At 39.6% G+C, this 12,910-nt stretch overlaps 1 protein-coding gene across 1 annotated transcript; it reads right to left on the reverse strand.

Moving 5' to 3' along the window:
- Positions 1-2,723: 2,723 nt before the first annotated feature.
- LOC142169806 (uncharacterized) lies at positions 2,724-3,158 on the reverse strand. The gene has a single exon (XM_075231724.1). The coding sequence runs from the start codon at positions 3,156-3,158 to the stop codon at positions 2,724-2,726; it is 435 nt and encodes a 144-aa protein (XP_075087825.1).
- Positions 3,159-12,910: the final 9,752 nt, after the last annotated feature.

Below are 12,910 nucleotides of genomic sequence, written 5' to 3' on the forward strand. Positions count from 1 at the left end.
CTTTAATTGGTACCAACATACTTAACTATGTGCTTATGGTTAGAGACAAGTGTTTTTGAAAGAAATAGCTCTAGTTAGTGACTTTGTGACTCTTGTGTTGACTTTGGCAATCATCAAGTGGTTTAATTGAACCATAGTGATTTTTAACCTTGAATGTGGTCGTTGCGGGCCCTCAACTCAAAATTTCATTTGTGGACCGCACATTTGTGCTTCTCCGCCCTTTATTGCCTTGTGCTTTGGCACACTCGTTTTTGAGTCGAATTTCATCTCGGGAGACCAAACTTCCAGCATTCCTACACTTTTTCATAATTTCATTAGTTCTGAGAACACGATTCAATATTTTCGTACTAAAACAAAAGCTAAAAGGTGCTAATAAGTAGTCAAAATGCCCACTTATCAGTGAGGATGATAGGTATGCCTTCAGTTCTCACAGAGCCTGGACACACTCGGGAGTCCATTTGAGGTCGTTGTCTTTTTTAGTACGCCAAAAATTTATGACATCTATCTGACAACCGCGAGATGAATCTTGATACGGTGGCGATTCGACCAGTCAACCTTTGGACTTGCTTTTTGGTGGTTAAGAGTTCTGGTATTTCCTCGATAGCTTTGATTTGGTCTGGGATAACCTCGAGGCTACACCAAACGCGCAATTCTCTGGGTTCAGCTTCATTCGGTACCCTCTTAGAATGTCGAAAGTTTTTTTCAAGTGATCGATGTGATCCTCTGCCTTTTCGAACTTGACCAATATGCCGTCTATATATACCTCCATGGTCTTGTGGAGCTGGTCTTTGAACATCCTTTTTACCAATCTTTGGTACGTAGCACTCGTGTTCTTCAGCCCAAACGGCATGACTCTACAACAATATATTTTTTGGTGGGTGATGAATATGGTATTCTCCTGGTCTTCTTCCTCCATAAGGATTTGGTTATAGCCTCAGTAAACGTCCAAGAAACTCAATAGTTCGTGCCCAACTATTGCGTCGATGAGTTGGTCGATGTGGGGTAATGGGAACAAATCCTTCGGACATGCTTTATTCAAATTTGTGAAATCCACGCACATCCGCCATTTCCCATTTTTCTGTTTTACTATCACTACGTTGGCGATCCACTTAGGGTACTTCAACTCCCTGATGGAGCCGTTCTCTAACAGTTTTTCCACTTCTTCGCGAACTACATCGTTAATGGTGGAGTTGAATTTGTGCCTGACTTGTCTTACTGGGGGTGGAACAGGTCAACATTTAATTTGTGTGTGGTAATTTCCCTTGGGATGCCCGACATATCTACATGGTTGAAGGCAAACAAATCTGCATTAGATATTAAGAATTGACTTAATTTACCTGGTTCCTAGAGTTTGCAGCCGATATAGGCCTTTTTTCTTCGGTCGTTGAGATCTAATTGAACGGGGTCGAGGTCTTCTATGGTCGAATCTGTAGCCTCAACTGTGTCGGGATCCATGATGACGTCCCCGGTCTTTTCTTGCGTCTACCTCAGCCCTGTTGATTGGTATTCCTCTTTTTCTTTGTCTTTTTCTGTTGGGTTGCCATGCTATCCAAGGCAATGCAATAGCATTCCCGAGATGTGCGTTGTTCCCCGCGTATGCTGAATATTCCCCATAGTGTTGGGAATTTAATTGCTTGGTATAAGCTGGAGGGGATGGCTCTCATGGGATGTATCCATAGTCTTCCCACTATGGCGTTGTACATTGTGGCATGTTCCATGATGTGGAAAGTTGTCTCTAGAGTCACGCCGCCGGCCAAGACGAGGAGTGTAATTTCCCCGGATGTCCGCTCAACTGCATTATTAAAACCGGTTAGCGTGATGCATAGCGGCATTATCTTATCCTCAAGTCTCATTTGGGTAAGGACTCGGGGATGGATAATGCATGCTCCACTTCTATCGTCCACCATGTTGCGTTTGACATCGGTATCTAAAATACATATAGTAATACCGAGGGCATCATTATGAGGAAAAGTCAAACCGTCGGCATCCGACTCATCGAAAATGATACTTTCTTCGAGTCTGTTGTACCATTCGCGGATGATAGACTGCTTGAGCTTGTGGGTGGTGGTGAACTTCACGTCGTTGATAAAGGTGTCATCATCGCCTCCGATGATCATGTTGGTAGTATGAGCTGGCGATGGCGACTTTGGTGGGCCTTGATGTTCACGTCCTCTAGCGAAGTTGGTTCTCCCCTTATCTCTTAACAACTCTTTGAGGTGCCCTTACCACAACATGTTTATGACTTCTTGTTTGAGGGAGATGCAATCTTCTGTTTTGTTCTCACGTTCCTGGTGGAACTCACAGAGCGCGTCCGATTTCCTGGTGTTTGGATCTGAACTCATCTTCGGCGGCCACTTTACTTTCGTTTCGAGTTTCTCAAGAGTGTAGACTATCTCTGTAGGTGACACACAAAAATTGTGAGCAGATAGTAAAGGGGGCATATATTTTTCGTTCCGATGAGTCCTTGTCCTTGGCCTGGATGGGCCTTCTTCATAGCGGTGGGAAGGGGCGGCAGCCGCCCTGACATAAGGTTGATGTCGTTCCATGTTGGGTCGCGGGACAGGGTGATCCCTCCTGATGTTGTCTCTTCATTCTTTTCTGGATTCAGCTTGTACCGAGGTTAGCCAGTGAGTTGGTCTATTGAGGTCGTCCTTGTCTGCCCGGACCTCTGCACAGTAAGCATTATGGATTTCGTCCCAAGTGGTTGGGGGATATTTCATCAATCAGCTCAACAGTTTTCTAGTTTCTCTTGAACCATCCCTACTCAGTCCGTTCTGGAAAGCGGCGACTGCCATGACTTCGGATTCCTTCGGTAGAGTCATCCTTACTTTATTGAAATGGGCGAGGAAGTCCCTTAGTCCCTCTCCCAAGGACTGCTTAATAGCGAATATGTCGTTTACTCTTGTTTTGGCCTTCTTGGCTCCGGCATGGGCGGATAGGAACTTATTGGTCATTTCCTCAAAAGTTTGTATGGAGCGGGCTGGTAGCTTTGAATACCATGTTAATGCCCCTCCCGTAAGAGTTTCGCCAAACTTCTTCAGCAAAATAGAGGACACTTGTTCCTTGGCGAGGTCATTGCCTTTCACAACGGTGACGTAGTGAGTCACATGATCCTCGGGATCTGTCGTTCCGTCGTATATCCTAAGGTAGGGCGGCATTTTACAAGTCTTTTGTATGGTATACGGGGCTGCGTCATCGATGTACGGTTGCTCTATGAACCTGCCGGCATCCCTTTTTGGCAGTAGCTTAAGAGCGCCCGGTATCTTGTTGACTCATTCTTGATGTTCTTTCATCTGGTCTCGGAGTGCTTTGTTTTCATTCTCCATTTCTTCCATTCTTTTTAGAATGGCGGCGAGGGTGTTGTCACCTGCACTGTTAGTAATATTGTGAGTTATACCTGTCGATGGAGGGTTTGGTCGGTTGCAATGCTCGTCTGTTTGTTGTATCATGCAGGCTCTTACGATTTCTGTTGTCATGCCTGGAGCAGGTTTGTTGAGGATGCTCACTAGCGTGTCGGTCAGCCATGCTTCAAGGATTTTTTTCACAGCTGGGGGCATCCCTTCTTCTGCATACGTGGAGGCCCCTTTTTCACTGTGTTTTGTTATGTTGTAGTGTAGGGGAGGCAGCCTCTCACGCCTAGGAGACGCGTTGGGCTTCATGTCCTCGCCTACTATTTCGCAACTTTCGTTGGTAACATTCATGAGGTTGCTTGGGAAGTCACTTGTTATTTTTGTCTTTTCTCCTTGGTTACCTGCCATGTAGGGTTTTGTACGCACAAAGAAAGGAGATCTCGGGATTTTTGATGTTAGTGACTTGCGTTAATTGTAGATCTAGAGTAAACTAAAAATTTAACTAAGAAATCCCCACAAACGGCGCCAAATTGTTTGACCAAAAAATATAGATCTTGGTTCAACTAATTGAATTTATATAAATGAGGGTTAGTCTTAGTTAACAATAATATCTCCAAAGATGAAGTTCTCAGAGGTGCAATAAATATAATGTAGATATGTTTTAGTAGCAGTGGTAACATACAACTAATATTTAAGAAGTCAAATGCAATAATGTAGCATTAAATATTGATGAATAGTAATAAATGGTATTTAAATAAATATAATGAATGAGTCACCCAAGAAAAGATGGAATCAATGAATGTTCTTTTTGACAATGATGAGTGATGGACAATCCTTCGAATATCTGAGTTATCCTCGGATCCGGTGAAAAAGTATAGACACGAATCTTAGTAAAAAGGTTGTGTTTGTGTGCTTGCAATAAGATTCGATTCTCTTTCTAAAGTCAAAGTATACTTTACAAATGAATATCACATGTCCCCTATTATTTTGTTTCTTTCTATTTATAGGGAACATGTTCCTAAAAAACTCTAACAGTACAAATGGAGAGAATATCCATTAGAATATTCGCTTTTGTGTCCTATCTTGAAACTAGCTGTTATAACTCTGTCAACGGTGCTCGACCTCGGCCTCGAAGACAACTCCTCGACTTCAGTCTTGCTGACTCTTCGACCACGGCCTTCGTTGATAATTAGATTACTTCGACACGTGGCATCCCAGGAATGTTTTAGTGATTTTGACCTATACAGCTGTAGTTTTAAATTTTAAGCACAACGCATTTTATTTAAGATTAAATAACTTTTTTTCTGCTTAACACCCTATTTTTGGAAAATCACTCTTCCTATCAGATTTGTAACAGGGTTTGGCCAAAATTCTATTTAGAGATTTAGCAATTTAGCGAAAGATATGGCTTTGAAGTTTGTCATTCAGAATATTGTTAAATAAAATTATTAAAACTTAAGATAATTAACTTTCGGTAGCACATCAAAGAGGGTTTTTTTTTGTGTGTTTAGTTAGCCATCCGGATAATATATTATTTAATTTCCACACGCTTCTGTGCTGTTACTGATAGCTCTCCGTTACCAAATCTTTTGCCGGTGTTGGCGTTATCTCTAAAATCTAAAATTAAGAATGGAGTGTGAAAAAATTATTCTCCCTCTGCACTCTGCACTGTTTTAATAATTATGCTATTTGTATTTTATTAGTTATTAACCTGGAATCTTAGTTTGACTAGCATGTTATATAATTAATACTTGAAAAAAATAATTAAGATAATAGTTGAAAGATAGTTTATAATGTGAGCACCTGATTTTTGACTATATTTGAATTTTTACCACCTTCTACTATGTAAATATTTTTAGAAATTTAATATATAATTTTTTAGCTTTGTTATATTTTTTTTAATATAGGGTAAGAATTAAAAATAATTTAAAAGGTCAAATTATTATTATTAGTATTATTTTTATTTTTATATCTTTATTTTAAAATAAAATAAATTAAAAAAACCGAAAAAATAAATATATATTTTTTATTTTAGGATGGGAATAAAATAATAGGAAAATTAAAAGTATGGAATAAAAAATTAAAAGTAAAAGTAGGTGGAAATTATTTTTGTAAAAAATTAAAAGAAAGTGGAAAATTAAAAAAAATATAAGTAAAAGAATGTGGAAATTTAAAAAAATGAAAGTAAAAGAAATATGAAATTAAAAAATAAAAGTAAAGGTAGCTAAAAATATTTAAAAAAAAAGTAAAAGAAAGTGGAAATTTAAAAAGAGAAAAGTAAAATAAGTTGAAATTAAAAAAAGAAAATTAAATAAGTGGGGGAAAAAAAGTAAAGTAAAAAAAGTGAGAAATTAAAAAATAAAAGTAAAGGAAAGTGGGGAATTATTTTATTTTAAAAAGAAAAAAAATGGGAAGTGGAATTCTTTTAAATTAAAAAATAATATAATAATAAAATAAAAATAAATCTGAAACAATTCCGAATTTGTTTCCCATAAATAGAAGAGAAATGTGAGGAGAAAAGAGGAAAAATAAGAAGGAAAAAATAGAGGAGAGAATTGAGAGAGAAAAAAATTATTCTTCTGCGCTAAGGGAATTTCTACTCGTTTCATTCTTTCTTTCGAAAATTCAAGCAATTCATCACCCTGTTTAAGACCCAAAAATGCCTCAAATTCAAGCCTAAAAACACCTTGTGAAGTTTCATTGATAGTCACCTCTCTCACGCCAAAAACCAGCAGCCTCACGAGGTACAATCGAGTTTCGGTCCTAGCTCGAATTTTAGAAGGTTCGTCGCTAGATTTTCTGCTCATCTGCCGATTTGCCCTTGGTTTGGTGTACTTGTCGGCTCTAAATTATTTTTGCATTAATCAAGTTCTGAAGGAAATTATTTTCTTAAAGGTTCATTGCTTATCCTCCCTTTGTTAATTATTTCATTGTTTTGTGTGATGTTCTTATAGAGTCTGTTCATGTGATAATTTTTTGTGTTGTTTTATTTATACACATTATCATGTTGTAGTTTCTTTTTACATGTTTCAAGCGATTTGTCAACAGATTATTTGAATAGTATTTCATCTTAATGAGATTTGCTATCTAGAATTAAGAATGAAGATCTTGCCATATTAATGGGTCATGCGTTGAAGTTCAAGTAAGTAAACCAAAAATGAGTTACCACATTTAATAAGAAAGAAAGAATTAGATATGGGTTGGGTTGAGTATAAATCTGTCAGGCCCAATAATTTTATCACTAGACTAATAAATTAGTTCATTCTTCTATAATGGATAAATGCCTCCTAATTTCAAAGATAGAGTAGTAAGTTGTAAATATTTCTCAGTGTGGATAACTTTTCAATACTTTAAATAACTAATATATTCCCCGACTTTCAAATAATTTCCTATCCATAAACTCTTGGTCTTACAATAATTTTAAATTAACTTAAGAAAATAATACAAGTGCGCGTTCACGTGACTTGACCAATCAACTTCGAATAATAATAAATGTGTTATTGATTGTGTACACGTACGCGTGACATGATTCTTGACGCCAAACAAAAATGAGTACACGTACGCATGACTTATTTCAAGATAATTTTCATAAATCTAATCAAGCAATAAAAGCGGATATAGGTAAAACATGAGAACCAATAAAACACAGGTTATCCAAAAATAATATAAGCCAAATATAGTCAATAAAGTGACCGTGCTAGAACCACAAGACTCGGCGAATGCCTTACACCTTCTTCCCGCTCAACAGAATTCCTTACCCGGACTTTATTTTCGCAGACCAATAATAATAGAGTCAAACCTTCCTTTGACTAGGGATTCAAATAAATGGTGACTTGGAACACCCAAAAAGTCAATTCCAAGTGGCGACTTTGTAAATAAAATAATTCCTACTCAAATTTGTCACTTTAAAAAACTATTTAACCCACAACAATCCATAATACATATCTTTTTGGGGGGTATAAAAGGGGTGTGACAGCTCTGGCGACTCTGCTGGGGAACAAGAACCCAGAACCTCTGGTTCAGGATTCAGAATTCGAGCTTGTAATATGATCTATACTTGGCTTTCTTTATTGTTGATATTACTGTGTTTGTGGGCCTAATGTGCTAATTGCCGATCATTTACCGCTTTGATATTATTTGAACTATATAAACTGCATTCTTATGCCTCCCTTCTGAGTTTTCTGAATTTATGAGTTACACGTGCGCGTGGCCTACTTTTCTGTTAGAGGTCATACCAAATAGAACGAGGCCGGATCAGTAACTAGGTCGGGTAGACTTTCGTGCTCCCGGTACGTTGCCCCCACCTCGGCTCAAGCTGTCCGCTTAGGTAATCCAGGTCTAAAATACTCCGCCCAGAATTTTAAACCTACAATAACATATCCTCATGCCGGATCCCTAGTAGGAACGTTTGTTTGCATCATGGTGCATTTGACTTTGGGGACTCAACACAGGGGTTGGGTCAGTCTAGGACAGGTGTACTTGAAAATTACAAAACTATCCTGATGCATCTTATGTGCTACATGTACATTATGTTTGATTCGGTTTGTTCATATTGACCAGCTCTAAAAAATAAAAAATAAGAATTGAGAGAAAACCAAAAGGAAGAAAAAAGGAGAGAAAATTTACCCTTTTTAAAAAAAAAACAATATCGGTATTTAAAAATCCAAAAACCTTGTCAAAAGTTTACCCCAAAATGATTATTACAAAATAAGATTGAAATTTTCCAAAAAAAAAAGAGAGAGAGAAGGTGTCATCCCATTCCTGAAATATTTACGAACTACGCGAGTGTGATTCTCACTGGATGTGAGATACTTAAGCAACCTTCATAGGGTTCGACCCCATTTTTGTAAAAATAACCAAAAGAAAGAAATGTGTCTAGTTTTTTCTTTTATTTTGTCCAAATAAGCCGACCCAACTTCGGTTAATCCCGAGCCGTTTCTGTCAGAATAGCCTTAGAACATCTTCAAAATTGTCAAAGGACTGTACTAGCAAGAACGGACGTGTCTGTCAATTGGCACCACTTTTACCATAATGTCCTTCCCTTTGTCCTAAAGTTTTCCTTAGAAGTATGAAGGGGCATAGTTGTAAAAATAGCCACCCTCTCTTTGACTTTTTTTTTTTAAATTAGGTTATTTACAAAAACTTATTTTACAAAAATAGTGCATTGGTTTTGTCTTTTGAACTAGCGTCAACCCTTACCTTAACCACCCACAGGTACAAAATGAGCATTGTTCAGAACGCACATTTGAAGGTTGTAGACGAAGCTCCACTTTAGCTTCAGATGTGGTGGTATGACTTTGGGAAAGATGGTCAGAAATGGGTCACCAAGCACCTAGGATCCCTCACAGATATTATGAAAGTTAAACCACAAAACAATTTGATTGAGGCACAAGTGACTTTTTGGGACCCCGTTCACAATGTCTTCCGCTTCTCAGATTTTGAGCTTACTCCCACTTTAGAAGAGATAGCTGGATATTCCGGGTTTGGCAGGGATTTGAGAAACCAGAAGCTCATATTCCCGAGGACCCTCTCTGTACACCAATTCTTTGATCTTCTGAACATCAGTAAGCAAATCAGAAAGACCAACGTAGTCGAAAGGTATTATTCTTTCTACTTCCTGTACTCCAGGTTCGGCAGCCAAATGGGTTTGAAATACATGAAAATGGCCTTAACAATAAGCAGAATAAGGACACATGGCAGATTTACCGTCGCTTCGCCTTCATGGTGGCGTTTCTAGGAATTATGGTCTTCCCAAATGAGGAGCGGACAATTGATATCCGCACAGCCAAAGTTGTACAAGGCCTCACTACCAAAGAACATCACACTCTTGCCCCGATCATTTTATCAGAAATTTATCGGGCATTGACTTTGTGTAAGTCTGGGGCAAAAAATTTCGAAGGGTGCAATATTTTATTGCAAATGTGGTTGATTGAGCATCTCCGACGTCACCCCAAGTTCATGAGCTATGGTCCGAGCACGGATAATTTTATTGAGAGCTACAAAGAAAGAGTAAAAGATTACAACTCTCCAGAAGCGGTGGAAGCCTGGATATCCCACCTAAGATCTTTAAACGCAAGTCAAATTGAATGGACTTTAGGATGTCTCCCGGTAAGAGAGGTGATATACATGTCGGCCTTAAGAAATTATTTGCTGCTGTTGGGTTTGAGAAGTGTCCAACCGTATGCGCCACAGAGAATTCTAAGACAACTAGGAAGGTACCAGATAGTGCCCGAGGATGAAGATTTGAGCGTGCAAGTGATTGAGCTACACCCCGAAGCCCCACTCCCTCAGGTTTTAATCCAGCAAATTTGGAATGGTTGTCGCTACTTGAAAGATGATACCCAGGTACCAGATACTGCGAGAGGTGAGGTAGATCCGGGTTATTCTAGGTGGTTTGAGAAGAGGTCCTGTGTAAATGATGAACCAGATCTCGAGCCCGAAAGGCCCGCAAAAAGGCCGCATGTTCAAGCCTTTAATGATAAGATCCACGAACGGTTAGCTTGGGGTGAAAAGGAAAAGGGATACCAAGCAACTATCCATATTTGGAAGAAAAGCTGAGGAACCTCCATTTTGAGAAAGACTTGCAAGAACAAGAATCTGAAGGGAAAAAGAAGAGTCTGATCCGCAAAAATGAAGCCATTCGTGTCCAACTTCAACAGATGAAGAAAGCCTCCAAAGTACCGGTCAGAAGTTGGAAAGACCAGAAAACCATTGCCAATTTGATCGGAAAGGTGCAAGATTATGACGCCATCTTGGCAAAAACTGAAAAGGCATTGGACAATGCCAAGGAAAAAATTGTACAGTTAAATGATGAGGCCAAATCTAGAAAGGATCGCCAAGCAACAGAACTTGAAGAAGAAAGGGCTCAGTTCAAGAGAGAGAGGGTCCATTGGGTACGTTTGGAAGCTCAACTTCAGGCAGAATTGAAAGAAATGATGAGGTACAATAGAGACTACCAACATGCAACTTTTGATAGGGAGAGGGCTCAGGTAACACTCGAGCAGGCTAGACTTCAGGCTCAGTTGGAGTCAGCTTTAGATCGCGAGGGACACATAAGAGAGATAGCCACTACTCGCCAGCAATAGTAACAAGATCGAGACCAGAACTTTCAGTACTTCAAAGAGCAAGTCCGTGATTTGGTTGTTTATACCGCTAAAAGCTATGTGAACTGTCAAGGGATGAATTATGAGAAGTTTTTGGATCATGCACCTACCTTTGCCCGTCATCTTGCAGAAGAGTTAGAGAGGATGTACCGTATATTTGGGGGGTCAGCCAGGGCCAGCGCCACCATGAGCAGATGTTCCAGTGGTTGAAAGCAAAGATTGTGGAGTTTGAAACATCGTCGTAGTCGTTAAGACTTTTCAAACCCAATAATATTTTAGTTTGAGTCATCGTTGAGTTTTTTTAATCATTGTATTTTATTCCTGTTAGAGTCTGTTAAGTCATTTTCGATGTAATTTCCTTTCTGTCATTGTATTTGGAATTGATTTGAAAAACAAAAACAAGACTATTACTTTTTACCCTGAACTACGTAATGATCTTATTCATGCAGCGACATGATACGTAGGCAACTCCCAAAAGGTTCGATCAAAATATTTTTCAACAATTCTAAGATTAGGGATAAAAATGAGGCGCGAGTAAAAAGAAAAACAATGGAGAGAAAAAAATAAGAGCGTCAATAAAAAACAACATGGTAAGCCGGAATGAAACATGAAGCATTCCAAAAGCATGTTAGAAATTGTGATGATATTAGGAGCATGGCATATTACGTGTGATTCATATCAATAAAATGTCTAACCCTAACACATTTGATGTCTCTTATAAAGTAAGCTTAAGGTGGTTGGTTTGTGGTGAAACTGGAAACACATCATTACTTCACTAGATCAAATGGAATGGTAGTAATGGATAATAATGTTGAAATCGAGTTGGTCAGTGATAATCCCCAGGGTCAGTCAGTTGAGCAAGAGTAGGAGGAAATAAGAAAATTGAGACATCAACTGTCTGATATATATCAAGCTTGGGTTTTCGGTCAGCCTCCACCCCAGGGTCCCTCAGAGGGAACTTCCACCGTACCCCGGTCTACTCAACCACCGCTCCATGCAGTGAGCAATCACATTCTACCACCATGGTACGTGCCAAACTACAGCCTCCATGCTAGCCCTGGTATCTCTAATGTGCGACCTCCAGTCGCACCGGTCAGGAACATTCCTCTCATCATGTCTGGCGCACCGGTATATGCAATCCTGCCACCACCTCTTGTGACAAGGCCAAACAACGAGCCACCATCTCATGCTTATGATGGCCAATACTACTCTCCAAATATGGCTTTCAAGGTCTTAGCTCCACACAATCTGACTCCTCAATACGAGTCACCAGTAAAAAATGAAAAGCCTGCCAAATCGGTTGAGCCGAATAAAATGGCCAGGAAAATGAAAAGTCTTGAACAAAACATAAAGAACATACAAGGACTAGGTGGTCACAAAAGTGTTTCGTTCAGCGATTTATGCATGTTCGCTCACATCCATTTGCCACCAGGGTTCAAGACCCCAAAATTCGAGAAGTATGATGGACATGGCGACCCTATCGCCCACTTGAAAAGATATTGCAACCAGCTGAGGGGTGCAGGTGGAAAAGAAGAATTATTGATGGCTTATTTTGGGGAAAGTCTTATGGGGGTAGCCTCCGAATGGTTCATTGACCAAGATATCTATCACTGTCATGTCTGGGATGACATGGCCTGAGCCTTCGTCAAATAATTCCAATACAACATTGATATTGCACCAGATCGCAATTCCTTGTCCAATATGAAGAAAAAGCCGACTGAAAGCTTTAGGGAATATGCCATAAAGTGGAGGGAGTAAGCGGCTAGGGTTAAGCCACCAATGGATAACCATTAGTTGATCACTGTTATTCTGGAGGCTCAAGAGCCTGATTACTTTTAGAACATGATGTCAGCGATGGTTAGACCTTTTGCAGAAGCAATTAAGATAGGGGAGATGGTCGAAAATGGCCTCAAGACTGGCAGAATTGTAAGTCAAGCTGCTCTCAAAGCCACCACCCAAGATATCCAAAATGGGTCGGGAAGTTTGGCAAATAGAAAGAAGAGAGATGAAGGGTCCATGATGACTTCAGAATCCAGGGAAGTTCAAAGAGGGGCATCGCACCCTTATGTGCAAGTTCAGCATGGGCAATCCAGCTACCCTCAACATTACTATCCCTCTCCAATTCCTCAGTACTCTGTGGGTCTGCCACAGTATACAGTGTTTAATGCTCAATCCTATGCTCGGCCTCCCAATCAATAGGTATAAGCACCGGCTCCAAGATTTCCCCGACCTCAGCAGCAAACGTTTTGGGCACCATATAATACTCGTCCTAGGCAGGATTATGGTCGAGAGCAGAGGCCGGTGGAAATATTTACTCTATTGGCTGAATCATACTCTAGTCTGTTCTAGAAGTTGAAGCAGATAGGCGTGATTGGACCCATCGCTCCCCACCATATGTATCCCGATTCACGTGAATTTCAAGCAAATGCTAGATGTGAATATCATTCAGGTGCTCTG

Source organism: Nicotiana tabacum, chromosome 15 (genome assembly GCF_000715075.1).
Source record: "Nicotiana tabacum cultivar K326 chromosome 15, ASM71507v2, whole genome shotgun sequence".
Taxonomy (NCBI): Eukaryota; Viridiplantae; Streptophyta; class Magnoliopsida; order Solanales; family Solanaceae; genus Nicotiana; species Nicotiana tabacum.

Coding starts and splice junctions, on each gene's coding strand:
- LOC142169806 (XM_075231724.1), bottom strand. CDS start 3,158: ATGCCGCCCTACCTTAGGATATACGACGGAACGACAGATCCCGAGGAT.